General features: G+C 54.5%; 1 protein-coding gene across 1 annotated transcript; it reads right to left on the bottom strand.

The window, feature by feature from the left end:
• Positions 1–423: 423 nt before the first annotated feature.
• Positions 424–27,245, bottom strand: LOC104561395 (dual specificity testis-specific protein kinase 2-like). Its single transcript, XM_062011770.1, has 9 exons — positions 26,888–27,245; positions 12,975–13,170; positions 8,293–8,414; positions 8,107–8,155; positions 7,240–7,389; positions 6,923–7,096; positions 5,624–5,707; positions 4,531–4,617; positions 424–3,532 (listed from the first exon to the last, which is right to left on the bottom strand). The coding sequence occupies exons 2-9, from the start codon at positions 13,161–13,163 to the stop codon at positions 3,431–3,433; spliced, it is 957 nt and encodes a 318-aa protein (XP_061867754.1). The 5' UTR covers positions 13,164–13,170; positions 26,888–27,245; the 3' UTR covers positions 424–3,430.
• Positions 27,246–27,883: the final 638 nt, after the last annotated feature.

Genomic DNA, 27,883 nt, shown 5'->3' with positions numbered 1-27,883 from the left:
AGTACAGAAGGATCCCAAGGGGGAAAGGGACCCTCTGCCTGTGAGGATCCCTCTGTGGCCAACCCTGGGGGCAGCAAACAAGCTGTGGTTTGGTCCTTTTGGCTCATGGGCTGCTGGGGGTGGAAAAAATGAATCCAACACCCCTTTGGGCTGTGCCTGTGCTGCTGCTACCTTGTGCCCATCCAAGCTCAGCAAAGGGGGGACTTCAGACATCATCTGACCCTGCCACATATCCAGGGACTCAAAATATCACTCTCTCCTAGGTGATATTCTTCTGCAAGCTACTTTTGACTACAAGTTTATTGTGTTAGGGCATGGAGAGGGTCATTTAGTTGTGTTTGCTGCCTAAGCCTGGAAATAAGGTACAACCCAGAAGGAGGAAACACAGCAGCCAGAGCTGATATGGAAAAGAACCACTAGACTTTATTTCCAAATGGCATTTATAAAAACAAACAAAACAAACAAAGCCACAATGGAGGATGGGGGGATGCATGGCCCAGGGGGCAGCATGGCCAGGGCTGTGCCACCGCCACCTGTAGAGTGAGTGGCCACAGAGAGGAGAGAGGAGGCAGCTCCCAGCCAAAGTCCAGCAAAGGCAAAGCTGCCACACTGCCCAGATGCTCCCCCCACCATCACTGCTGCTTCAGTTCAGTGCCAGGGCTGTGAGACATGAAATCCAACCACTCAGCTGGGCTTTGTGTCAGATCTGAGCAGCTCCCAGCACAGGGGCTTGTACCTGGAGGGCATCTCCACAGGTTTCCCGTGCTCACCTCTCCCTCCCAACTCTTACCAGCAAAGAGAAACTCTTGAGCCACAAGATGTACCAGACAAATCCCCAGACCACCTCCCCAGCACCCCCAAATCAGCTTCTCTAGTCCAGGTAGTGCCTGCAGACAGGCTGGGTCCCCCCTGCCCCTGCAGCAGCCACCAAAGGTCCTTTTGCAAGGACCTGGCACTCTTTGGCCCAGCATGTGGCCTGTCCATGGGGACACACAAGCCCAGAAGAAACATAGTTCTGATCCATTGCAGCTCAGACTGTGCTGACATGATCCTCTGCAGAAAATATCCCCTGCCCCCAGGTCTGTTTAATCCTTGAGCAGGCTTCTCATCCTGAAGCAGACAAATAACATCAAAAGATCTCCCTTCACACCACAGCACCATCAAAGTACAACTCCACAGGCCTTCTCTGCTGGGTCCTGGTCCCACAGTTGTTGGTCAGTCAGATGTACAGCTGGAGGGAGGATCAGCCCAGGGCACCTCCAGCACTAAACCTTGCTGGTCTTGGGAAGTGGGTGGCCAGCAGGAACAAGACACCTTCACCCTGTAACAGGCAGTGGGAGGGATCTGTATCCTGAGGGGTCTTCATTTAGTCTCCTCTTGTGCAGGGGAGGCAGGGAAGGAACAAACTCCAGCTTGGCAGGCCTGGCAGCACGGGGAAGGTCAGGGAAAGGCTTTGTGAAAGCCACACATGTAGCTGGGGACTGAGCCACAGTGGCATCCTTCGTCCAGGGTGACCTTTGGAAAAGGCTTTGCATCCTTCATGCTTTGGGTGTTAGGACATACTGTTGGATTCTTCATTCTCAAGGCTATTCCTCTATGGGAGAAGAGTCCAGGGAGCCTGGGAAGCCTTGGCAGGTTGCAGTTAACTCTTCAGCTCTGTCTCCTAGTTGCCAAATATACACCCTGTGATTTTTGCCCACCACATTGCTGTGATGCTGGGGGTGGCTGCCTGATGCTGAACACACACACACCCCCCCACACCAGTGCTGTTGCAGTCCATTTCACTCCACTGCTCTAACGTCCTCAAACTGGTGCAAGTCAAAAAGCAGTAACTCTCACTCCTTCAAAGTTGAAAAGCTTCCCTTCTTTTCAGTAGCCAGCTGGAATGAAGGTATTTGCTGGGAGGAGGTTTCTTGTGCAAACAAGCCAGTATGTGGCAAAAGCACAACAGCACCTCTGGGGAATGAGGAGCTGCAGATGCCTCTGGAGCTGTGGCTGAGCTGGTGATCCTGGTGCCATTCAGAGTGTTTCATGCCACCTCCCAGCTCCTTATGATCTCTGTTGAAAGTGCATCATGCTCCTTCACTCCCTCTCTGGCCCAGCACATTGCTGACACTCCCTTATGCTCCCCTGAGGAGTGAATCTGGGGCTACATCTGACCCCAAATCCAGCTCCAAGAGCTTGGGAGGAGGCCCCTGGGTAGGTTTACCACTATATGGGAGAACAGCCTTCAAGCTGTAGGTTGAAGGCCCATTGGGCTAAACACTGTACAAATGCTTTTTGGTGAAGAGATGAATGATCCTTGCTGCAAGAGCTTACAGTCTACAAGAACTGAACTGTGAAGACTGTGGCTCTGCCACAGCTCCACCACTATACAGAAATTACACCTATATATACACACACAAACATTTTGGTCCCAGCAGAATGTGTCTTCCAGAGCACTGGCCCAGCAGTCTAGGGGCAGGGACTCAACTGCTCACCTCTTAATTTGCAAGGACCAGACCATTTCTAGCCATTATTCTTTGCACCTCTGCTTTGGATCCACAGCCCCAGCAGCCTCCTCTGGCCTCCAGAAGACACAGTACCAAAACAAAGCAAATCCTTTCCTGGCTGAGCCCTGGAGCCCATGAGGGTGTCCCACATTGCCAAAGAGGCTGTGGGTACTGGATGATGCTGGACCCACCTCTCCCTGGTTCAGTCTCACAGCTGTTGGCAGTGTGCACATTGCCATGTTTGCAGTGGGAAAGGGAGGAGACAGCTCCAGAGAAATCCAGACTGCCTGATGTTGGGCCATGTGTCTGACACAGCTCTTCTGAGAGGAGACATTAGTGAGTTAGTTCATCTCTTGCTAAGGCACACCCTCCCCTTTGCTGACTCCCCAAGGCTGCTGCCTCCAGGCCTGGGTGCACCCCAGAGCCCTCCAGCCCTGTGAGGCTGCCCCATGAGTGCTTTAAGGCTTTGAAACATAAGGCAACTTGAAGGCTCAGCAAGCATCCCAAAGCCTCTCCCCTTCACACCACACAGACCCCAGCCCCCCATCTCCAAGGCCATGGGGATGGAGAAGGGGAAGGCCCTGGGCCCAGGGGGCAGGGGGAAGCAGGAGAGGATGACATTTCTGTTGGAGGACTTGGAAAGCATCCTCAAGGGCATTGGGGTCCCTCCAGGATCATTTGCTTTTAACAAGCAAACAGACCAAGGCTGCTTGGTGTCCTAATTACATCTGTTAACAAACACAGCTAGGAAAAACACACCCCTGGCAAGTCCCTTCTCCATTTGTCATTATGTTTTCCAGTCTAAGACTCTGATTAAACAAACACCAGTGCATCACTTCACTCCTCACCTCCTCACCTTCCTTCTTCACTCCTGACCCCCCTCAACAGTTAATTGACAATTTGGGTGACTGTGCCAGGCCTCACAGGAGGCAGGCAGCTCAGCCTGAGAGCTGATTGTCCCTCCTGGGCTCCAGGCTCTCTGCAACATCCTCCAGCTCATCCAGGATTTCAGAGAAAGATGGTCTCTTAAATGCTTCCACCTGGAAAGAGAAGGGAAAGCTGAAGGGGACAGGAGGTGGGTGCTCCCCAAGGCTGGGAAACCATCTTCTTCCATCATTAGCCCTGGTCTGGACCACTCATCTGCCATTCTGGCATCATCACTGGGTAATGATGAATCCCTCCTCTAACTCAGGACAAGTTACTCACACAGGACCCAGGCAAGGATTTACCTCCATTTACCTGCCATGAGCTCCCAGCAGTTAGGTGCACTGGGACTTGAATCCTTGCTTTCTCTCTGTGTTGCCTCCCAAGGCTTTGGGCAGCATGAAGAGGCTCCCCAGCTTTCACCATCACCTTTTATGCTGAAGCAAGAAAGGCTGGAGGACTGTGCTCTGATGGATGACTGCCTCACCACAGCTGTGATTTGCAGAGAGTGTTGTGATTGGACTCCAGAGTCATTTGACAGTGTCATTCCCCTGCAGCTTGACAGGGTTCTGTTACCTTGCCTTTGCTTCAGAGACCTGCTTCCTGATGCTTGAAGGAGTCAACCAGCTGCAGGGAGCTGGACTGCATAACTGGGAGGTTGCCATTTGGTTTTAGAACTATGTTGGTTTAGTTTATTATTATACTAAAGGAAATACTTTGAAAGCACTCTGCAGGGCTGGTACCAGAACTGAGAGGATCCAGAGAGGATCAGCTGAGTACCTCTACCTGCAGCATGGCTTAAGGAGGCACTAGACATCATCACCAACCTCCTTCCCACTCTGGTTTCAACATGCCAGAGAACCTTGTGATGTTTTGGGCTGTAATAGACAAACTAAAGACTTCTAGGGGCAAAACCTCACAGTGGATGAAAGCACACCACTGGCCTAGGAAGATCTCATTGCTCCACAGCTCATGTGCCAGGGCCCCATGTGCCAGAGCCCCATGTGCCAGCACTGAGAGCAGCAGGTTCAAGCTCCACAGGGTTCACAACAGTTTTGGGTTCTGTCACACAATAAAACCAAAGGGGAGAGAAAACCCCTAGCAAGAAACTCACCCGACAGCAGGTGGCAGCAAGGTCCAGCACCCTCCTGGGACATTCACTGATCATCCCTTGGAAGGCTGCAACATCCAAGCCATAATCCTGTGAGGAAGCAGGAAGAGCATGTGCAAAAGACTTCAGCTGTAAAGTCCTTTAAAAGCCCTTCATCCTCCTCAAAGTGTCAAAGCCCAAAATGCTCATGGTTTAAGGCTTTTAGGGTGTCCACCAGAGCTATTTTACTGATGGCTATGCAAAGGTAGCAGGGCAACATCAGCTCTGTAGCATCCTCTGCTCGCTCCCTGCTGTCTCTGTGGATAGTGTGTGTCCTCCTGGAGAAGCCCAGACTAAGGCTACAAGAGGCACAGAAGTGGAAACCAGGGGAAGCAGCATCAGCAGGTGCTAAGCAGTGGCTGCTGAGGGCAGGAACTGCAGATGATCTGCTCTGCCAGCAGCAACTGAGAGTCACAGGTCAGCTGTTTCCATAACTACAGCTTTGTCCCTCCAGACATCAGAGCCTCTGATATGTAACTCTCCCCATCTTGTGAGCACAGATGGAGTGTTGGTTCCTGTTCAGTCTCAGGCAATCACAGAGTAGCCTCTGCTGACTGCAGGTTCTGTGCATTGCTCCTTGGAAAGCAGCAATTTGCTGCTTTCCTGATGGTTGTTTTCATCCCTGTTCAGGATGAACTTTTCCTTCTGGCTTTGTGGAAGGGGAGTGTTGCAAAGGTTGAAACAAAAAGGTCTTCTTTTTAGGGACACCCACTAGTTCCACATGAACTGTGCATTAACTGCAACATAGCTGAAAAGAAACATTTGGGATGAAACCTGGGCTTAACCTGCCACTTCAGTGAAGAAGCTGAAATGTCAAAGCAAAATGAAGTGTTTGGGATGAAGGCTTTTAAACAGAAGCACTTCACCTCAAATCATTGACCTAACAAAGGTTTTGAAGCTGTAGGTGCACTGAACTCTTGTGCACTGCAGATTTTGTCATGGAAAAAGCCTCTAGAGAGAAACCTGAGCGTGAACACACGTGTGTACAGGTCTGTCTAGTCCAGAGAGAAGCCACAATCTGGTACCATGGAGAAAACACCACTAGATTTGTCATTACCTGAGTCCTGGGAAGCACTTCAGGGTCAGCTGGGATCCTGCCCAAGATTTCACAGAGGACAATGCCAAAGGAAAACACATCCACCTGTGGGAGGGGTGGGAGAGCAGAAGGTGGGACAGGGCATGCACACAAGCAAAGCATGAGAAACAGGGATACCAACACAAGGTCCTTCCATTAGTTATGCAAAAGCCCATAAAAAAGCCCTCTGGAGATGCAGAAGCAATCTCCCAAACTACTTCTGGGGTTCTGAACATCTCCAGAGACACTAAATCTCAACTTGGGAGTTCAGCTTCATCTCTGAGAAGCCTGGCCCTGTGTTCTTGTTCAATGTATCTGGTGCTTCTACCACAGCTCTGGCAGCTTCCCCAGATCCTGCTCATTGGGCTGTAACTCATCAAGCATCTTCCTCAGAGAGGCTTCACTGTTTGGCCACAGCACTAAGGCATTGCCCTGAAAGTTTAACTTAAGACCACATAATTATAGAATGGTGGGGGTTGGAAGGGACCTTTAGAGCTCATCCAGCCCAACCCTCTGCTAAAGCAGCTCCCACCTAGATCAGGTCACACAGGAACGTGTCCAGGAGGGTTTGGAAACCTCCTGAGAAGGAGCCTCCACACCCTCCCTGGGCAGCCTGGGCCAGGGCTCCCTCACTGAAAGTTTTTCCTTATCTTTAAATGGTACTTTTTGTGCTCCAGCTTCTTTTCATCACCTCTTGTCCTGTCATTGGATACAACAGAAAGAAGTGCTGCCCCAACCTCCTGACACCCACCAGTGAGATACTTGTGACTATTCATGAGCTCCCCCCTCAGCCTTCTCTTCTCCAGGCTGAGCAGCCCCAGGTCCCACAGCCTTTCCTCACAAGGAAGATGCTCCAGTCCCCTCAGCATCTTGCTGGCCCTGCACTGGCCTCTCTCCAGCAGTTCCCTGTCCCTCTGGAGCTGGGGAGCCCAGCACTGGCCCCAGGACTCCAGATGAGGCCTCAGCAGGGCAGAGCAGAAGGGCAGCACAACCTCCCTGGCCCTGCTGCCCACACTCTCTTGCTGCCCCCAGGCTGCCATTGGCTTCTTGCCCACGAGGCCAAGACCTCCAAGGAAGGAGCCTCCACACCCTCCCTGGGCAGCCAGGGCTCCATCACCCTCCCATAAGCTGCTAAGCAGGGCATTACTGAGCAAAGATCCAGGTGAGGGGGCAAGGGAAGGAGGGAAAAGGCTTTTGTGCTGCTGGGCCGTGCCAGCAACAAGCAGAGAGACATCCCCCACGCTCTGGGGATGCAGAAGCAGCTGGGAGGCATTGCCATACCTTCCTGTCATAGGGCTCTCCCCGCAGCATCTCGGGAGCCATCCAGAAGGCAGAACCCACCAGGGACAGCTTCCTCTCCACGTCCTTCACGGGCAGCTCCACCACCTCCCTGGCCAGCCCGAAGTCGGTGACCAGCGCCTCGCGGCCCCGCGGCGTCACGCGGATCAGGCAGTTCTGAAACGAGCCCCACGGGCCTCAGGGCTCTGGGGACACTCGTCTGGGCAGCCCCCTGCCAGCCCCCAGCCCCACCTCACCCTTACAGCCTCCCCTCCTGGCAGAGACCACCCACAGGAGTCAGCCCCTTGCCAGCTGCGTACCTTGGAGTTGAGGTCTCGGTGGTAGATGTTCTTGGAGTGCAGGTAGATCATGCCTCTGGTGATGTCAGAAGCTAAGTCCACTTTTTCCTTCCATGTCAAAGCAATGTCTTTGCTGGCCAGGAGCTCCTCCAGGCACCCCCCATTCACATACTGAGAACAGAGACAAGAAGTGAGTGGTGGGGTAGGGGTGGGCATAGGCTCCCTTGGAGCTCCCAGGTGCCAAACCCTCCCCTGACAGACCAGGAGCTTCTCCTTTGGGATGGAGGTGGGGAATGTCACTGCAGCACAGTGTGTGTACAGTGCAAAGAGCTCTCCTGGCACAGAGGGTCACTGCCAGTCTCTGGGCTCTGCAGGGATGGCTGTAAGTCAGGCCTGGTCCTCGCTCATGGGCAGTGAAGTAGAGGCACAAAGCCTGAGAGGGGTTTCAGTGAAGGCTTCTGCCACTGACAGTGCAGGAACAGGGTGAGACCTCCCCAGTACCAGCCCAGGCTCCTCCATTAGACCACAGCACCACATCAGAGCCACCCTTCAGGTGCTGACACTGTCCATGTGCTTTGCTCCCTACCCCTGCCCTCCATCCCTGGCTCCTCCTCTCCCAGCCTTTGGTGGTACCAAGCACACCTGAAACACTTCCTGGCTATTCTGCCTGAACCTCCTGGCGCTGCAGTGACTGTGCCCCACTGTGTCACCAGCTGTGGGGCAGAAAGAACCAGAAGCCCCTCTGAGACAATCTCACTAGTGCAGAGCCACTCACAGGCACAGGAGGGGGAGAGGCAGAGTTATGAGTTTAGGGTATGTGCCATCCTCCCTGCCAAAGAACCACAGGGTCCTTGGCTGCCCACACACTTACAAGCAAGAAACCTTTACCTCCAGAATGGGGTACAGCTTGTCATCTTTCACACATATCCCAAGGTACCTAAGCAGAAGAACACACACACACACACAAGAGAAGTCATCAAGGTTCAGCTCAGCCCCTCATTGCCAAGTGCTTTAGAGACACCAAGTCAGCTCCAGCCCCTGCCAGTGCTCAGTGCCCACAGGCAGTGTGCCCACCTGACGATGTTGGGGTGAGACAGCTTCTGCAGCAGGCTGATCTCACGCACTATCACCTCTTGGTCCACGTCGTTCTTGTAGATCTTCACCACCATCACTTTACAAGCAGCAGCCTGGGTCACCTGGAGCCAAGGTTAGAGCAGGACATCTCTCAGCTTCCAAAGGTCTGCCAGGACAACAACACCCCTTCCCAGCCAAAAGCCTGAATCTCATTTCTCTGTTGCCCAGAGCTTTCACCAGTCATTTGCACAAGTGCAAGGTGCTGTCCCTTCCACATAAGCTCCACTCCAGTGATGCTGCCTGGGGATAGATGAGTCCCAACATCCCACAACTCCATTTCCCTGCCTGGGCCAGGGCTCCCTCACCTGGACACCAAAGAAGTTTCTCAGTTCTCCAGTGGAACTTTCTGTGCTCCACCTTGTTCCTGTTACCCCTTGTCCTGTCACTGGACACTACAGAACAAAAAGACTGGTCTCATCCTCTCCACAGCACCCTTTAAGTATTTATAAGTGTTGATAAGGTGAAGATAAGAGCAGCACCCTGAGTCCCAAAGTGTCACCTACTGCTCTCTGTGATGGTCACTTTACAGATAAGGTTACCAGCCCAGGTGATGAGAACAAAGAGCTGCATGTGAGGCCTGTCTGGGCTGGAAGGACTGAAAGGTTCATTATCATCAGGCTCACAAAACAAACTGCCTTGGGAGCAACACGAACTGCTGCTTCCCTTCTGAAGGGATGCAACCTGATAGTTGATGTTATGGAATAAGTCTGCCTCTCCAGCAGGTTCTAGGGAAGCCAGAGCTCTGACACTCTCACCTGAGCAGGCTCCATACCCACAGACTGTGGCTCACCAATCAGATGTAACTAATTATGAATTGTAATTGCACAGATGAAAATAAAAGAGATGATATCAATCATCTTTACCCAAAGACTGTGAGTGCCTTTATGCCCAGGAGAGCACAGAAAGCAGCTGGAACCTGAATGATCTGAAAACCTTTCAGAAGAGCTAATACTGAGTTTCAGCTTGGAGGTTAGGACAAGCTATTTCCTCAAGAAGGTTGTTAAACACTGTGCCAGGCTGCTCAGGGAGCTGGGGGAGTGCCCAGCCCTGGAGGGATCCCAAAGCCGTGGAGCTGAGGTGCTGAGGCTGTGGGTCAGTGCTGGGCTGGGCAGGGTGAGGGCAGGGCTGGCACTGCAGCAGCTTCCAGGGCTTTGCCAACCAAATCTCTGATTCTATGACACCCACAGAGTTCACAAACACTGCCTGAGCCAGGGGAGCTGGTGAACACTGAAGGGGTTCCTGTCCACAGGGCAACACTGCTCTGGAGATGATTGAAAAGCTAAAACAAGTAACAGGAGAGATGGGTAACAGTAACAGGCTCACAAGGCCCCTTCCAAGAACACAGGCTTTAAGACTTTGCTCTATTCAACCTGGAACAACATTGGTTGGAGCAAGCTGGAGGTTCACTCTTGGTCTGCTCTGAAACACAGTGGCCAGTTTTGCCCTGGATCGGTGTGAGACCCAGGAAGGTGCAGAGGAGCCTCCAAGGTATCCTTGTTTCATGCTAATGAGTGATAAAGGCTAAAGATCTGGTGTCAGCCTTGAGTAGAGAAATAAAGATGAACACCTAGCACTGGAAAGTTGCAGAAGCACAGGGAGTGAGGCTTTTGAGTCTGAGCCACCAAGCAGAACCAAAGGAATCCTCCTTCCTCAGCCAAGCCTCACAGAACTCCTGAGAATGGGCTAAACTGAAGGCCAAAGGATGGCAAAAGCAAGAGGCAGCCAGCATGGGCAGTGCCAGCACATTGAGGAGCCCATGTTCTCACTGCAGGAGCACTCTGGCCAACAGCAGCCCTTGGCAAAGAGCCCCCCAGGACCATTGCCAGTGATGCTGTGCAGCAGGAGGGCTGCTCTTCAGGGCTACAAGGCCACAGGGGCCTGGCTGACCTGAGAGGATCACAGGTCATCACAGCATGTGGTTACAGTCACTCTCAAGTCCCCAGACAAATGTCAAGTCCCCACAAAGGACTGTCCTTGTCCCAAGTCCTCCTCTGCTGTCCTCTGACTGTCTGACCCACAGAATCTCATTCAAGCTTTGCTTTACTTTGCTTTTCCTGCTTCTACTTGAAGAAGTTACTTCATTTCCATTCAGGATCTGTGCCTCCAGCCTGCCTACTCCTGGAACTTCATTCACTGCCAGGGCAGGAGGAAAATGTCAGGCACAGAGGAAACAGCAACTGTTACTATGAAAATCTGCTGGATAAAGGAAAGAGAAAGCCATGGCAACAGCATGTTGTGTAGGTGGGGAAAGCAATTACTAGGGGAAGGCTTTAAGGAGGAGTATTTGCCATGTATTGCTCCAGTCTGCATAGACCTTTGGCTGGAGATTGCTCTTGAACAGCTTTAGTGCACTGTCCCCAGACCTGAAGCTCACCCAAGGGCTTTATCACAGCACCAAGCCCAGATGCAATAGTGGAGGAGAAAGAGCCTCTCAAATCAATGTGCATTTCTCTGACTTGGGTATTTTCTGCAGTTCCATGGCCAGATCATGCCAGCCAGGCTCCATTAGTTTCAGCTGGCCACATGTGCTTACATCAGCCAGGGATCTCACCCAGAATATGTCAGAGCACACCTCTGGCTGATGCCTCTTATGCTGGCCCAGCAGCAATGTGCAGTCATGTCCTTTATCACAGGGCCAGTCACACTAAGGAGCTGAGGGCAACAGTAGAGTCAGGCCCAATTTGTTTCCACTGGATCTGTGTCATGTCCCAACAACCAAGACCAGTATCCCCAGCCACATTCTGGAAGGCTGCTGGGAGGAGAGATACAGTGGGCAAATCTGGCCATACTGCAAAGCAACATGACATGTACTCTCAGAGATGGAAGCTGTATCACCTCCTAACATGAAGCACCTCCTTTCACTTTGCTGTTCATAAAGCAATGATCACTGAAGGCTGAAGAGAAAGAGTCCCAAGTCCCATCAGCTCCCTCCAAATAAGCAGTGGCACTCCCAGGCTGAGGAGCAGCGTTGGCAGGGGAGCAAAGCTCACAGCACCCCAGATCCTGGGCTTGCTCAGAGAGGATTAAACAAACCCCCACAGCAGTGGAGCACAGAGTGACTCACAAGAGCCTCAGTATGAAAAGCAGTTTTGCTGTGGTGCCACACCATCTGCCTCATGCACTGCCTGGCAGGGTGCAGTGGCTCGAGCCCGTCAGCATCACAGCCCCAGGCAGCCCCTCACTGCCTGCCCCTGCCCACAGCTGCCAGAGGATGGGGAGAGGAGTCAGGAAAGAAAATCCAGACTAGTGGACAAGTGTAATAACTAAATGAAGAGAAAATATAACAACAGTAAGGATCAGATGTAATACCAGTAATGAAGAGAAGCAGAACCCAAGCCAAAGGCCAGTGCTGCCCCATGCAGCTGCTCCTCACCCGCTGAGCGATGCCCGAGCAGTGAGCCCCCCTCCCACCAACCCCCCCAGTGCCTGTACTGGGCATGACTGCTGTGAGATGGAATAGCCTGGGGCTAGTTGGGCTCAGCTGCCCTGGCCATGCTCCCTCCCAGCTCCTTGTGCACACACCAGCCTCCCCCCACCCCCTCACTGCTGGATGGGGCAGAAGCAGAAAGAGCCTGGAAGCTGTGCAGCAATACCCAAACCAGCCCTGTGCTGTCAGCTTCAGCCTAAACCTAGAGCAGCTACTGGGGAGAAAAATAACCCTAATCTCAGCCAAAACAAGGACACAGGGAGCCACAAGTCTCCAGGCATGAAGGCAGCAGTGGATGGAGCAGCTCCCAGCCCCAGCCTGCCCCTGCCCTGGTCCCTGCTCTTCCCCCGCAGCGCTGGGCAGGAGCTGGGGCAGGTGCCAGTGCTGCTGTGGCTGTGGGTGGAAGGTATTCCAGGACACACACACACAGCTTCATTTCACATTCTTTTTCTCCATATATTTTGCTACAGTTTTGACAAGAAAACCTGCACAGAGTATAAATACCCCCTAATCCCATCCAATACCCAGTTTAGCTCCCTGACAGCCTGGCTGGGCAACAGTATCAATGAGCATCGATTGATTGAGTCACAGAATCACAGGGAAGGGACCTTTAGAGATCATCCAGCCCAACCCCCTGCTGAAGCAGGTTCCCCTCACTCAGGGGACACAGGAACATGTCCAGGTGGGTTTGGGAACCACCCAACAAGGAGCCTCCACAGCCTCCCTGGGCAGCCTGGGCCAGGGCTCCCTCACTGAGACACTGAAACAGTTTTTCCTTATCTTTAAATAGAACTTTTTGTGTTCCAGCTTCTTTCCATCACCCCTTGTGCTGTTGCAAGATACCAAGTGCTGCCCCAGCCTCTGACACCCACCAGTGAGATACTTGTGACTATTACTGAGATCCCCCCTCAGCCTTCTCTTCTCCAGGCTGAACAGCCCCAGGTCCCACAGCCTTTCCTCAGAAGGAAGATGCTCCAGTGCCCTGAAAAGGAGTCCTCCCATCTCTTTTTTCACCACAGAAAGGCTGATGTGTGTCACAGGTGATGTGCTCCACGTGCAGAGTGGGGAGCCCATCCCTCCCTCACCCATCCAACCTGCCAGGGTGAGCTGGGAGCGAAGACACAAGCTCAAGGGCAGTTTCCTCAGGTGAGGTACCATCCACACAGCCTCAGTAGCTGCTCTCACATCAGTTTACCTTGTAGACCTTGGAGAAGAAGCCACTGCCTATGAGCTCAGCGTTGAAGCTCTCCCAGAACTCCAGCTTCCTGACGGCCGTGCGCAGCCTCTGCCAACGCTCCACCTGGTAGTAGGTGTCGGCTGCCTCCCCATAGAACTGCGTGGGGCCAGAGGGCTCCGGGGCCACCAGCCCTGCCTCACACATCATGGGGCACCTGAAACACAAGGGGATGGCACAATGAGCCAACAGCAGCATTGGGGCATCACACAAATACCTGCACTAGACAAAGCCCCAGGGAACAGAGGGAGAAGAGAGGCGCCGAGGTGATGCAGCCAGCAGCACACATTGCACAGGGCAGCACCCATGGGTGCTGTCTCCTGGATGAGGCACCCTGGGCTTAGGCCTGCCTTCAGCAGGTTGTACTGGGGCTTCTTCAGACTAGGACTTAAAGATGATAAATGAGCATATACTCACTTATACCTTCTAAAGGTTTACAGGAGAGAGGATGCATCACCCTCCACACAGGACAGTGCAGCACAGGGAGAGCCCAGGGAATCCAGTCACACCCAGCCAGCTTATGTTGGATTAAAAGCCACTGTGTCTAAATTGGGCTTTTACCATGGGTCATGTGCCACACACTAATGCCACATCCATTACCACAAGGCTCCAGACAGAGCTTAGCTGCTATGGCAGACTGAGTGTCACAGCCTGAGCATGCCAGCAGGAAACACTCCTTTGAAAAGGGTCCTCAACTGCAGGTGCCTACAGTCCTAGAGAATCACACAACAAGGAAATGCCTCAGGAACACTCCTGCTGCCTCTGCATCCTGATTTTGACTCCAAGACTCAAGTGCCTCCACTAAATTGTCTTCCATTGTCACTGCTCTGATCCTCACACTTCCCTCTTCAGTCCCCAACCTCTGTTCCTCTTGATAGCACCAGGCTCACGTTCCTCCAAAGCCATGTGCCATCCTTCCCCTTCTCCCACATCACTTGCCTCCTATTACTTCCAAAAATGCAGGGAAGGCAAACTCAGTGGAAACTGGGCCTCTGACACCCTGAGGGAGGCAAATAAGCCACCTACCTCTGGACAATTGTAAACCATTGCTATGCTACAAAGCTGCCTGAGCACCTTCCACTCAGAGCACGTGCTGGGATTCCTGGGGGCCTGGGGAGCTGCTTTGCCAGACTGTAACCAGAGGAGACAACCATCAAAGGCTAATTCTTTAATGCTTCCAGTTGAAGCAAAGGTAAGCTCTGCCCTCACTTTCTGTCCTGGGTCTTGCACCAAACAAGGAGCTGTATCAGCATCCTTTGATCCTAAGGACTATTTCATGGCTACTTTGCTTCTTCAGGTAGAGGCAAAAGCTGTGCTAAGATGTGTATAAAACACACTGGGCCACCTCATCCACCCTCAGTCTAGCCAAGATCCAGAATTGCCAGAGGGGGACAGACAGATGTGGTGGCAGGGCAGGAATTCAGGCAGAGCTGAGAGCTTGGACAGGGGCAGGCAAGCAGACAGAGCTGAACAGGACAGAGATCCCTGATGCAAATAGCAGACAAGCTTCAGGCTGCCATTCAGGGAGCTGCCACGCAGAGGAAAAACAGCACAAACTTCTAAAAGCTGCCAGACCCCAAAGCTGCCACCACAGAACAGTCCCACAGAGGCTGCAGGGAGCCAGTCCCAGCAAAATCAACATGACAAGGGGATTCTACCTGATGACTGCATGGCAAAGAGCTGCAGGACCCCAGAACTGCTCATCAACAGGGGAGCCCGTGGCCACAATGAGTGGAGAGCACATGGAAGAGCTCTATCCCCACTCTGACCCAAGGGCAGGTAACCCAAGGAACATCACATGATGGGATGAGGCTGCAGGAACCTGCCTGGAGGTTTTTTGCCTTGGGATGGCCACTGCTCCTGCCAGCCAGCACCATCTGAAGCACAGCCTCTCATTCTGCAGGGGGGTTGGACTAGACCTCTAAAGGTCCCTTCCAACCCTACCATTCTATGATTCTATGATCCCCTGCACCCAGCACCCCTGTGGCACAGGGGAAGGGGCTCATGCAGAAGCAGGGGACAGGACTCACACCAGTCACACTCAGTGCTGCTAAAGCCACTTCACCTCACTCTGGCTCTGTCACTGGAGGCATTACCTCCCCCCAGTGCTGACTCACCCAGATTCTGCAAGGATCTCTCTCTTGCTGGGGTGGAAACCAGCTATGGCAGGGCTGGGGCACAAGCTGCTGACAGGGTGCAGCAAAGGGCTTGTATTGCCCAAGGCCATGCTCATGGTGCAGGGCCACAGAGCAGGAGGGCAGGCACAGGAGGTGCTGCAGCTCCAGGCCAAGCAACTGGTGCCTCCCACTTGGGTGAGTGAGACACAGAGGAGCTCCTGCACAGCCTGCCAAACCAGCCAGGACATGAGGTGACACTGACAAGGTCTGACAGATGCTGCTGACCTAAAGCTGCCAAGGAAACACAACAAAGGATGAGCAAAGGGGCACCCTAAGCATCAGACCCATCTTTGGAGATGCACTCTCAGGGTTGACCCACTCCTGGGACACAGTATTGGTCCTGTCCTGTTGTGTGGATGGCAAAAAGTAACACAGCAAGCTCCAACCTCACCCTGAGTGCTGGTCACTCACTGGCAGAGCAGTGGCAAGCACCCCAACTGCTGCTCTAGCCACTAGAGACACACACCCCACAGGCTCTGAAAGCCTCCCCCTCCACTTTAGCAGCCTTTGGTACCAAAAGGAGGAGCCTTGATCCCCAACCACCTCCGAGCCCCTCCTGCACACAGGGTGACCCGGGCACAGGCACAGCAGGTCCCTTCAGGCCAGGCAGCCTGCCTGGGGCTGCCTCTTCCACACAGGAGAGTTTCCTTTTCAGAGGCCTCTCTGTTCAGTGCTTTTCCCACGTACCATCTCCTCCTGCCATGACCTAGTTCATCAATTGCCTCTTTGTCCAGAGCAGAATCCCTGCAGCATCCCCAGCACGCTGGGAACAGCCCCTCGCATTATGCCACCGAGTGGGAGACCAGGCTTTATTTGCTTCCTAGAAATGTGGTCATTTGTCCCCAGATTAGTGCTGACACGTAGGCTGGAGGAGAAAACAGCCTTTGAAAACACCAGGATTCATTTGAAGGCTCCCTAGGAGCTGGGCAGAGGGGTGGGAGAAGGAGAGTTTGCTGATGGCACTGAAGTGACTGAAACGTGCCAGAGCTGAGGCTGGTGGGAGCAGTTTGGGCTGGCTGGTGGGACCAGTTTGGGCTGGCCGATGGGACCAGTTTGGGCTGGCTGGTGGGACCAGTTTGGGCTGGCCGATGGGACCAGTTTGGGCTGGCTGGTGGGACCAGTTTGGGCTGGCCGGTGGGACCAGTTTGGGCTGGCCGGTGGGACCAGTTTGGGATGGCTGGTGGGACCAGTTTGGGATGGCTGGTGGGACCAGTTTGGGATGGCTGATTGGAGCAGTTTAGACTGGCTGGTGGGACCAGTTTGGGCTGGCTGGTGGGACCAGTTTGGGCTGGCTGGTGGGACCAGTTTGGGCTGGCCGATGGGACCAGTTTGGGCTGGCCGATGGGACCAGTTTGGGATGGCTGGTGGGACCAGTTTGGGATGGCTGGTGGGACCAGTTTGGGATGGCTGATTGGAGCAGTTTAGGCTGGCTGGTGGGACCAGTTTGGGCTGGCTGGTGGGCCAGGGCTCCCTCACCTCAACAGGGAACAAATTCTTCCCTGTGCTGCTTTGGCACCTCTTCTGTTCCAGCTTGTCCCCATTGCCCCTTGTCCTGTCATTGGCCATCCCTGAGCACAGCCTGGCTCCAGCCTCCTCACACCCACCCTTGATGTGTCTGTAACATGACTGAGCTCACCCCTCAGGCTCCTCTTCTCCAAGCTGCAGAGCCCCAGCTCCCTCAGCCTCTCATCACAAGGGAGATGCTCCACTCCAGCATCTTTGTAGCCCTGCATTGAGCTCTCTCCAGCAGCTCCTGGAACTGAGGGGCCCAGAACATCTAGTCTAAGCTTGGCTGTTTCCCTCAAGTGAACCCCAACACACCTCAAGTCTCCAAGTGAAAAGACAATTTTCTGTTGGGGAAAAAGAATCAACTAAAACTCAAACATAAATAGGAAGGCAAATGCCTCCTTCCATGGGAAGGGAACATAAAGTGACTTGTGCAGCAGGGATAAAGGAATGGTTGCATTTCACTTGAGCAAGAATATATGTTCCATAAAATGAAATAAATAAATACAGCCTGCAAGGTAAGACTCGACTTCAAAAGCTCAGGGTGAGTTACTGACAGGCTGAGTCATCTTCACCTTGCAAATGCAAGTATTGATGATGCTGCTGTCAACAAAGGCAGCTGTGAGCCACAGACCTGGACAAAACCCTGCTCTCCTAGGAGTGCAGCATGCTCACAGGGCTGGGATCACACCCTGGATTGCAATCCCAGCTTTGGCTTCAAGCCTGTCCTTCACCAGGTAAGAAAGAAACCTTAGGAAACACCTAAAATCTGGGGAATCTGCTTCTCCCCAGATGTAAACACAGTCATGAGAACCATGTCTCACTCAGAATGGCTTTCACAAAGGACTTGTCAGGCAGAAAGACATTTAGGCAGCTAAGATGCAGTTTGGCCTCTGGCAGGGTTAAGGACAGTCAGGGCATTTAAAGGCTTCCAGGAAGAACTTGGCTGTTCTGCACTAAGTTCTGGGCAAGTTTAACCCAAGCATCTGTGAAGGTCTCTGTGCAGAGCAACACTCTCAGTACCAGTCCCCATGCAGGGGAAGTGCCAGAGCCTGCCAGGAAAGCAGTGAGTGGTTTGGAGGGAGGAAAACAAGGCAGAACAAGTACAAACACAGCTGCAGGCAGCCAGCAGAGTGCCTGGAGCTGGCTCACCTCACAGAACAGTGACAGCCAAGGCACGTGGATTCCTTTGAGATGGAAAGGTGCAGAAAAGAGTAAGAAAAACCAGCCCAGCTGGAACAGCTCAGCAGTCACAAGCCTCATCCCACACATTTACTGTCTATCTCTGCCCCCTTGGCTCCACTCTTCAGGCATTTTCTGGGAGTTTAATTCTCATTCTAAAGCCTCCCAGTACAAGATCCCTCATTGATGTCACTTGGCATTTATTTCATCAGCATATATAACCCTCCTTTTCCCCTGGTATTTAAGTGACTCTTTACAAATGAAAGAGCAGAGCAGGGCATGTGGGTGTTTAAAAGGAAGCTCAGTGTGTGGGAACTGTCAGGAGTCTGAGCTGGCTGGAACATCCTCAGCCCACCCTCTCCATCACAAAACACAAGTTAGGGTGAGAAAAAGATACCATGGCCTTCCTGCTAAAGCATCATCTGACAGTGATCACTGTCACTTGCTTCTTGTGACAGCCCAGAGGCTGTGGAGGGACTGGGGAGGGAGCTGGGGATTGTATCAAACAGCCCCTGAGGGGCTCCTGGCACAGCCAAATGTGCAGCTGAAAGCCACAAACTTCATCTTTTGGGTTTCCAACCAAAACTCCAAAGATAAATCTCCAATCTGAAGCACTGTGTTGTTGCCAGAAACCAAGAGATTATTTGTAGCTCAAGGATTGTTCTCAATTGGAAAAGCCCCTGAAGCTGCTGCAGTGCCAGCCCTGCCCTCACCCTGCCCAGCCCAGCACTGACCCACGGCCTCAGCAGCTCAGCTCCACGGCTTTGGGGTCCCTCCAGGGCTGGGCACTGCCCCAGCTCCCTGGGCAGCCTGGCACAGGGGCTGACACCCCTCTCAGGGAAACAGTTCTGCCTCAGCTCCAACCTCAACCTCCCCTGTGGCAACTTGAGGTCATTTCCCTTTGGCCTTGTTCTCCTTTACTTGGGAGCAGAGCCTGACCCCCAGCTCCCTGCAGCCTCCTGTCAGGGAGTGTCAGGGAGTGCTGCTGTCTCCCCTCAGGCTCCTCTTCTCCAGGCTCAACACCCCCATTCCCTCAGCCCCTCCCCAGCCCCTTGTGCTCCAGCCCCTTCCCCAGCTCTGTGCCCGGCTCTGGCCACGCTGCAGCCCCTCAGTGTCCCTGTGGCAGTGAGTGAGGGGCCCAGCACTGACACAGCCCTGGAGCTGCAGCCTCCCCAGGGCCCAGCACAGGGGACAGTCCCTGCCCTGCTCCTGCTGCCACCCCACTGCTGAGCCCAGCCAGGCTGCCACTGCCCTTCTTGCCCCCCTGGGCTCACTGCATGCAGGGCCAGTCAGAGAGCAATGGCAATGCTTTCTTAATTCAGGCTTGCACTGATGAGCAACTCATTGGATCTGGTCACAACAGAGGCATTGCTGAGCATCCCTCCCATGCTCCACCATCACAGCTTCTCACCCCAACACCCTTCCCCATTCTGCAGCGCTTGGACTCTGCTTCTGAGATCAAAAGCAAAACCAAAGCATCATCCCTCTATTAAGCAGAAATCATTCATCTTATTCCCTCCCTAATGAGATCACTTTTCCCCTCTTTGCATCTGCACATCACAAGTCAAGGGAAAAGATAAGGCAAAGAGCTGCTGAGAGGATGGAGGAGAGCTGCCTCCAGCCCCTGCATCCATACAGGTGGCCATGCACACAGGAGGAGGGATTTTCAAGCCCTGCATAATTCAGCAGTGAATTTGACTCATACTTTCTAATCCTGCCTCCAGCCCAAGATGCATGTGCTGCCCAGAGGGGATGGCTCCAGTGTGACTTGAATTAACTCCAGGTCCACTGCAAGAGGAAGGACAAAGCTTCCCCTGGGCTGAAACATCCCAAAATATCCACATTGCACAGCCCTTTGAGTTCAACTGCCTCCAGAGTGAAAGGCTGCTCACTCAGAACAGGGACTTTACAGATTGCCCTCTAGATGTATTTCTCTCCCACCATCATTCACAGAAGCTTCTGGGGCATCACCCAGCTCACTCACAGCCTGATCTTGCATTCCCCATAACCTCCCACTGCCTCATTTCCCAATCTGCACAAGGAGAGGAGCTCAAGCCCTTGCAATGCCACATTCACTGCATTGCCTCTGCAGATGTAGCACCCTGTGCAGAGCAGCACAGTGGGGACAAGGGGCTGATGGGTCCCCAAGCAAGAGGCATCTTGGCAGCTGGGGACACAGACAGGCTGGTAAAGCTGCTGTGGGGCTTTGCTGGTTCAGAGGACTCATTCTGGAACAAAATGAGTCCCTTGTAAGCTTAAGAAGCCCCCAGCATGTTTCCCCCTTGCACATTTTCCACTCTCCAGCCAAAGCAGGGCTGTAGCAAATACCCATCAGACCAAGCTGGAAACCAGTCAGAGCATCTCAGACACTATTATTTCCCCAGCAGTGGAAAATGAACAGCAGCAGCCCCACTGACTCCAGCTGGCTCACCCCCAGTGCTGGAGCTGTGGTCCTCAGCAGCTCAACCACTGATCTTTCCAGGCCAAAGCTTAACACAAATTAATGAAACACAAGGAATTTGGAGCACATTTTCTGAGCTTTTCCTAGGTAAGGGGCAGAAATAGCTCTTAGCTCTCTTCCTGCAAAAAGCTTGAGCAGAATTGTTTCACCAGGAACTGCTGTGTTTTGAAGCTTTCCTCACACTGGGAAACACTTTCAGACCCAATTTTCTTGCCTTCTGCAGCTTGTGCAGAGAAATCATCCCCTCTCACACTGTCCAGGCAGTCAGGAGGGGACAAATCCTCTTGGATTCCCCAGTACTGAAGAGGAACAGCCTCTTTCTCAGCCTCTGCCACCCACTTCTTCCCAGGAGCTGGTGTGATGGGCAACTGCACCCCTCTGCTACCTTGGCTGTACCCACAGGCTCCTTGCCTTCAAAACACTCTGCCTTCAACACTCTGTGATAAGAAACATGAATGAGGCTCCAGGACTCAGCTGTGGCAGAGGGTTTTTAATTGGAAACACAAAGATATTAGTTCATTTGGAGGGAGTCCCTTACAATAGATTATTCCAAGGTCAAGGGACAAAAAAGCTACTTCAAGAAACAGCTGCTGGTGGTGGGAGGCCAGTGAGGGAGCACCCATGGGTGCTGGGCCTCCATCCCACATGTACATGGGGACTAAAACCACAGTAACTCACCTGCTGGAGGCTGCACCAGGTAAGAAACACTGAATCTCAGGGGCTGGAAGGGACCTGGGAAGCTCATCCAGTGCAACCCCCCTGCCAGAGCAGCACCACCTAGAGCAGGGCACACAGGGACTCATCCAGCTGGGTTGGGATGTCTCCAGAGAAGGAGCCTCCACAGCCCATCTGGGCAGCCCCTGCCAGTGCTCCCTCACCTCAACAGGGAACAAATTCTGCCTTGTGTTGCTTTGGAACCTCTTGTGTTGCAGCTTGTGCCCGTTGCCCCTTGTCCTGTCACTGGCCATCCCTGAGCACAGCCTGGCTCCAGCCTCCTCACACCCACCCTTGATGTGTCTGTAACATGACTGAGCTCACCCCTCAGGCTCCTCTTCTCCAAGCTGCAGAGCCCCAGCTCCCTCAGCCTTTCATCACAAGGCAGATGCTCCACTCCAGCATCTCTGTGGCCCTGCACTGAGCTCTCTCCAGCAGCTCCCTGTCCTTCTGCAACTGAGGGGCCAGAACTGGGCACAATATCCCAGATGTGGTCTCAGGAGGGCAGAGCAGAGGGGGAGCAGAACCTCTCTGACCTACTGCCCACAGCCCTTCTGACCCAGCCCAGGGTGCCACTGGCCTCTTGCCCACGAGGGCACGTTGCTGGCTGCTCTCATCCTGCTGCCCACCAGCACCCCCAGCTCCCTTTCCCCTACACTGCTCTCTGTTCACTCCCCAGCCTGTGCTGGTACCTGGGGTTGTTCTTTCCCAGATGCAACACTCTCCACTTGCCCTTGTTGAGTTTCATTAGACTTCTCCCTGTCCAATTCTCCAGAGAGTTAAGAAATCATTACAAAGCTCATGTTTGGGATGGAGGTGACTGGACCCATCTCAGCACAACTGGGCAGTGCTTTCTCAGAAGCTCAGCATCTCCATAGCAGGTTTAAGCACCACATCCCTGCCCTGCCCTTGGCCCTCACCCCAGACCCTGCAGCTAGGGAGGTGATCCCTGCTCTGACAGCCTCCAGGATTTGTCCTGCAGGACATGAGTCCATCCCAGAGGAGTGAAGTGGGGTGAGCTCAAATCCTGCTGTGGCAGGGCAGGGTTTGTCAGTCTGCCTTTGGGACACTACCCCAAATTGAGTTTGCCTCAAGCATCCAGGACTGCTCTCCTGTAACACCCTGCTCTCCCCCCTCTCCACTCTGAGCCTTCCTCTTGCCATTGTATGCTGTATCAAACCCCTCACTGGCTTCTAAAACAATATGACTTGTGGGAAGCTGAACTTCAGCCAGTCAGGTTAGCCCTGCTAGGGACATCAATGCATCATTTCCCCCCATTAAATCCATGTCTCCATGTGATGCTGAATAAACAAGCAGTATTTGCATGACAGCACATTATAGGATGTGCCTGAAGGCCACCAAGCTGTTTCCAAGAGCTCCACACACACCCTCACAGCCAGCTAATGCCAGGGACTCTGAATGCAAAGAACAGTGAACAAGGTATTATGCAGCAGCTCTCAAAAGGCCAAGGGAAAGGAACTAGGTTTGCACCTGAGATCAGCATCTCTAACCAACCTGGCACAGCAAACTGAGCCCCTGAGGCAATCCCAGCTCCTTACAGATGTTGCCTCATACCAGTCCACTACTGCAAGGCAGGAAGCCTTGGCTATGGCTGCCAACAGATGGAGAAACTAAAGCTAAAACATAAGTGCCTTGCTCAAAGCCATGTGCTGAGCCTGTGCCAAGGTGAGGTGTCAAGTTGATCTACAGGGCATGAGAAGGGTCCTCCTTGCCCCTGGGCTCACAGGCACAGCTCTGCTCATTTGCTTTCCAGACTCCCACTTGCAGCTCAGCACAAAAGGGACTCAGGGATTTGTACTGGAATGTTCTCACTGTATGGTTTTCTTTTAACCTGCCCAAGAAAGCTTTTGAAACTACAGCAATTTTCAGCCCCAGAACAACCTTTGGCCAGGGACTGCACAGCTTGGTAGCAAGAATCAGACCTGCTGAGACCCAATGGCAGCCCTTGGTAAACCTCATCCCACAGCCCTCAGCCCATGGCTCCAGCCTGCCCAAGGCCCTCTGCAGAGCCTTCCTGCCCTCACACAGATCTCCACTCCTGCCCATCTGTGAATTAACTGAGGCTGCACTTGATCCCCTCACCCAGATCATTGATAAAGGTGTTAAATAAAACAGGCCCCAGCACCAAGCCCTGGGGATCACACTGGTGACTGGGCACCGACTGCATTCAACTCCATTCCCCACCACTCTCTGGGTCTGGGACCATCCTAAAAGTTTCCCACCCAACAAAGAGTGTGTCCATCCAAGCCATGGGCAGATGTGCTTGCTGTCCACTTCCACACTGAGGAGGGAAGGCAGCAGGGAGGAAGCCCAGCAGCAATGGAGCAGCTGAGGAAGAGGAGGCTGGTGTACAAACCACATCCTCTCTCAGGACATCAAGCCCACTGGAACTCCAGCACCATGAGCAAACTTGCAGCAGTACAGAGCTGTCCCACACTATCTGATTACAGCTCTCACTGAGGACAGGGCAGCAGCACAGCACTGGCCAACCACCTGCTAAACAGCAGCAACAGGACACTTCACATGCAGTGGCAAGGGATGGATGTATCCCTCCAGCCTTAAGCACTGAAGATCAGGCTGGGGAAGAGCCAAAGCATTTGCCATCAACGTTCAAAGTTGAAAGTTGCCTCAGAAACTGTGCTCCAAGTCAAAACCCCCATGGCCTTACTTTATACAAAGCCAGGCTGCTGCTTTCCTTGCAAAATCTGGCCAAGGGCAGCAGGTTATGCAAGACTTATTTGAACAGTGGGAACGACCCTGAAGTGTTTTCTTTAACAGCTCTGATATTTTAAATTCTGACTGCACAAAGCTGCCAGGCTTCCAGCCCCCAGCAGAAGGAAACCAGCTTCTGTGCTCACATGGCAGAGGAGCAGCAGCTTCCCCATACAGCAAGAGGCAGGGAGGTGGCATCAACATCACAATTTCTGCTATAAATGGGCTTCCTCACTTATGCCTCCTGTGTAACTCCTGTGCCATTCTCCTGTGCCATTCCCCAGGTGCAGCCTGGAGATAAACAACATGCTCCCAAAAACTTGCCAACTGCTGTAAGAAAGGTGCTTTGGTTACAAGAGGAACTCCAGCTTCAGCCCAGAAGCTTACACATGGCTTTGGGAGCCTCTCAAACATCACCAGGAAGCACCAAACCTGACATGGGGCTGGCAAAGAGAAAATACCAGTGATCAAGAGCATCAGCAGTAGGGGCTGAGGAGGAATTTACTCTGTGAGGAAGACCATGTGTGGTGGACCAGCACAGCAGAGATGCTGGAAATACAGCTGCATCTCACCCCACACACACAGCTGCAACTCCTGCATGTCCCCCATAGCTGCACCTTCCCCTACACAGCTGCATCTCCACACACAGCTGCATCTCCACACACAGCTGCATCTCCACACACAGCTGCACCTCCTGCATCTCCCCCATAGCTGCACCTTCCCCCACACAGCTGCAACTCCTGCATCTCCTCTATAGCTGCACCTTCCCCCACACAGCTGCATCTCACCCCACACACAGCTGCATCTCCTCCATTGCTGCACCTTTCCACACACAGCTGCATCTCACCCCACACACACAGCTGCATCTCCCCCATAGCTGCACCTTCCCCTACACAGCTGCATCTCACCCCAAACATAGCTGCACACAGCTGCATCTCCCCCCATAGCTGCACCTTCCCCCACACAGCTGCAACTCCTGCATCTCCTCTGTAGCTTCACCTTCCCCTACACAGCTGCATCTCACTCCACACACAGCTGCACCTCCTGCATCTCTCCCCATAGCTGCACCTTCCCCCACACAGCTGCAACTCCTGCATCTCCTCCATAGCTGCACCTTCCCCCACACAGCTGCAACTCCTGCATCTCCCCCATAGCTGCACCTTCCCCGACACAGCTGCAACTCCTGCATCTCCTCTATAGCTGCACCTTCCCCAACACAGCTGCACCTCCTGCATCTCCCCCATAGCTGCACCTTCCCCCACACAGCTGCATCTCATCCCACACACACAGTTGCACCTCCTGCATCTCCTCCATAGCTGCACCTTCCCCCACACAGCTACATCTCACCCCCCACACAGCTGCAACTCCTGCATCTCCCCCATAGCTGCACCTTCCCCCACACAGCTGCATCTCACCCCACACACACAGCTGCACCTCCTGCATCTCCCCACACAGTCTCCTTGCCAGCAGCAACACTCCTGTGGTGCCTGTTCCCTGCAAAGTGAGATTCACCAGGGAAAGGACAAGCAAACACGTGCCTGGGCACCATGAGTGCCTCAGCCCTGACTCCTGCCTGTGGAAGGACTCTGGGCTGGGGGAGGACTCTCCAGTGCTGTCCCCTCCCTTCCCATCCCATGGTGAGCTGATGGTGCAGCTCCCCAGCCTGGTGCATCCCTCAGCCTCACAGCTCAGCTCCAGCTCGGGGTTCTATCCCTTTTTCTGTTCAGGACCCGAGCACTGGAACTCTTGCCTTGTCATTTATAGCCATCCACATGCAGGCAGCTCTGCTTTGAACCCTCCAGCTCCAGCTGGCACCTGTTTGGCCCCCGGCAGGATGGTGCCAGGCTGTGACTGACTTTGCATGATAACAACGATCCTTTCACTACTCAGCGCTGGCTTTTTACCGTTTGTTTACTCCACAGCTTTACCTCCACTCTGCACACGGGTTTCACACAGCCTCCAGCTCAGGTTTTTTCCTGTTGTCTGAGTGGGTGTTTCTTAAAAACAAAGGAAAAACAAGGTCCCTTTGGGACTGAAGCTGAAGGCAGGATCCTGCAGCTCCAGCCTGCTCTCTCCTGGGTACTGCTGCTGCTCTCAAATCGCTGAACTCGGCAGGGAAATGGAAGAAAGAGACTCTGGAGCTGCTGGGTGACAAAGATGTGGGAGGATCCTGCGTGAGCCATTTCTTGTAAGACGCTGCCCTTAGGGCTGATCTGGGGCAAATCCATGCCTCCAGGCCAGGAGCACCAACAAACGGCAGGGGAAGAGGGATTCGTCCTGCAACGCAGAGACTGGGCTGAATAAACATCTCTCCTTCAGCAAACCAACATGAGCCATGTGCACACTGTGTAAGCAGCACCAGAGCAGCAGCAAAGGCAAGCTACTTGCTTGGACATAGGGAAGAGTGACATAGAGCAACAGCCAAGGAACTCCACACCAAGCACAAACTAAGAGCTTTCCTCCCCTTGGGATCTGCTTTTTCTTGCTGTCTTCCCAAGAACCCAGAGCCCTTCTCCCAGTTAAGACAGGGAGACATCACTCTCCATGGAGCAGCGAGCAGGTCCCGTGGGCAGCAGCTGGGAAACCACCTCCAGCCCTGCCCAGCATCAGCCCTGGCCAAGGGAACGGCTGAATTCACCTCTCCGTCCCCGAGCTGCTGCTCCTCGCGTCACTCCGACACAGCCCATCTCCATCCCCATCCCCGTCCCCATCCCCATCCCCATCCCCGTCCCCATCCCCGTCCCCATCCCCGTCCCCATCCCCGTCCCCTGCGCGCTCAGCCGCGGCCGTCGGGAGGCTTCAGGACAAAGCCCGAGGCAGGCTCTGGGGACTGGAATCAGCTCATTCTCCATCGCCGGAGGGAAGGAGCAGAGAAGCCAGCGGGGCTTCACCAGCGTCCCCTCGCAGCCCAGCCGGGGGGATCTGCGGGCGTGCGGGGGGTAGCGGGGCTCCGCCGCAGCCGGCCCGGGAGCAGCGGGGCGTCCCCACGGAGCCCTGCTCCGCTCCGGCACCAAAGGCCGAGGGCTGCTGGGGAGCGGGACGGGGCTGCCCCGTGTCCCGGGGGGCTCAGAGCCCCCTGCCCGGCCCGTGCACCGACTCACCTGCTCCGGCTCGGCTCGACCCGGCTGGGCCCTGTGCCCGCAGGACGCGCTGCCCCCGCCTCGGACCGGCACGGCACGGCACGGCACGGCTCGGCACGGCTCGCTTCTTCTCGGCTGGGCACAGCCGGCGCTGCCCCCGCCTCGGACCGGCACGGCACGGTACGGCTCGCTTCTTCTCGGCTGGGCACAGCCGGCGCTGCCCCCGCCTCGGACCGGCACGGCACGGCTCAGCCCGGCACGGCACGCCACGGCACGGCTCGGCTCGCTTCTTCTCGGCTGGGCACAGCCGGCGCTGCCCCCGCCTCGGACCGGCACGGCACGGCTCAGCCCGGCACGGCACGGCTCGGCACGGCTCAGCTCGCTTCTTCTCGGCTGGGCACAGCCGGCCCCGCCCCGGCCGCCGAGCACCACCCCCCGCCCGCCCCCCGAGGAGAGCATCACGTCCCCAGGACCCCCCTCCCGCGCCCGGTGCGGTGCCGCAGCTTCCCCGGGCGGCTCCTGCCCGTCCCGCTCCGCGCCCGCAGCCCCCGCCGCGAAGCACCAGCGACCCCCAGCCCCCGCCGCTCCCGCGGGCTCATCCCCCGGTCCCGTTCCCCCGGCCCTGCCCCGCAGCACCCGCACGATGAGTCCCGGGCGATGGCGATGCTCAGAGGGTCGGACACACGGACGGACACACGGACGGACACACGGACACACGGACGCGCACAAACGCGCCCGTTTGGCGGGGCCAGCGCTGACAGATCCCGGCACCGGGACTGCCCACCGCTCGCACGGAGCCCCTGAAGAGCCGCTGCCACCCCGGCCTGAGGAAACCCAACACCTTCTGCTCCTGTCTCTGCCGGTGGGTCCTCAGCCTCCTCTCGCAGCCCTCGGGGATCAGCAGCCCCGCAGCACCCAGCACGGACCCTCCAGGGCAGGGCAGGAGCAGCCCCCGGCCCCGCATCACCGTGTGCCTCCATCCCTACAAACGCTGCTGGGACACGGGGTGAGGGTGCC

This window comes from Colius striatus, chromosome 19 (assembly GCF_028858725.1).
Source record: "Colius striatus isolate bColStr4 chromosome 19, bColStr4.1.hap1, whole genome shotgun sequence".
Lineage (NCBI taxonomy): Eukaryota > Metazoa > Chordata > Aves > Coliiformes > Coliidae > Colius > Colius striatus.
This window is presented reverse-complemented; position numbering and strand designations above follow the sequence as displayed.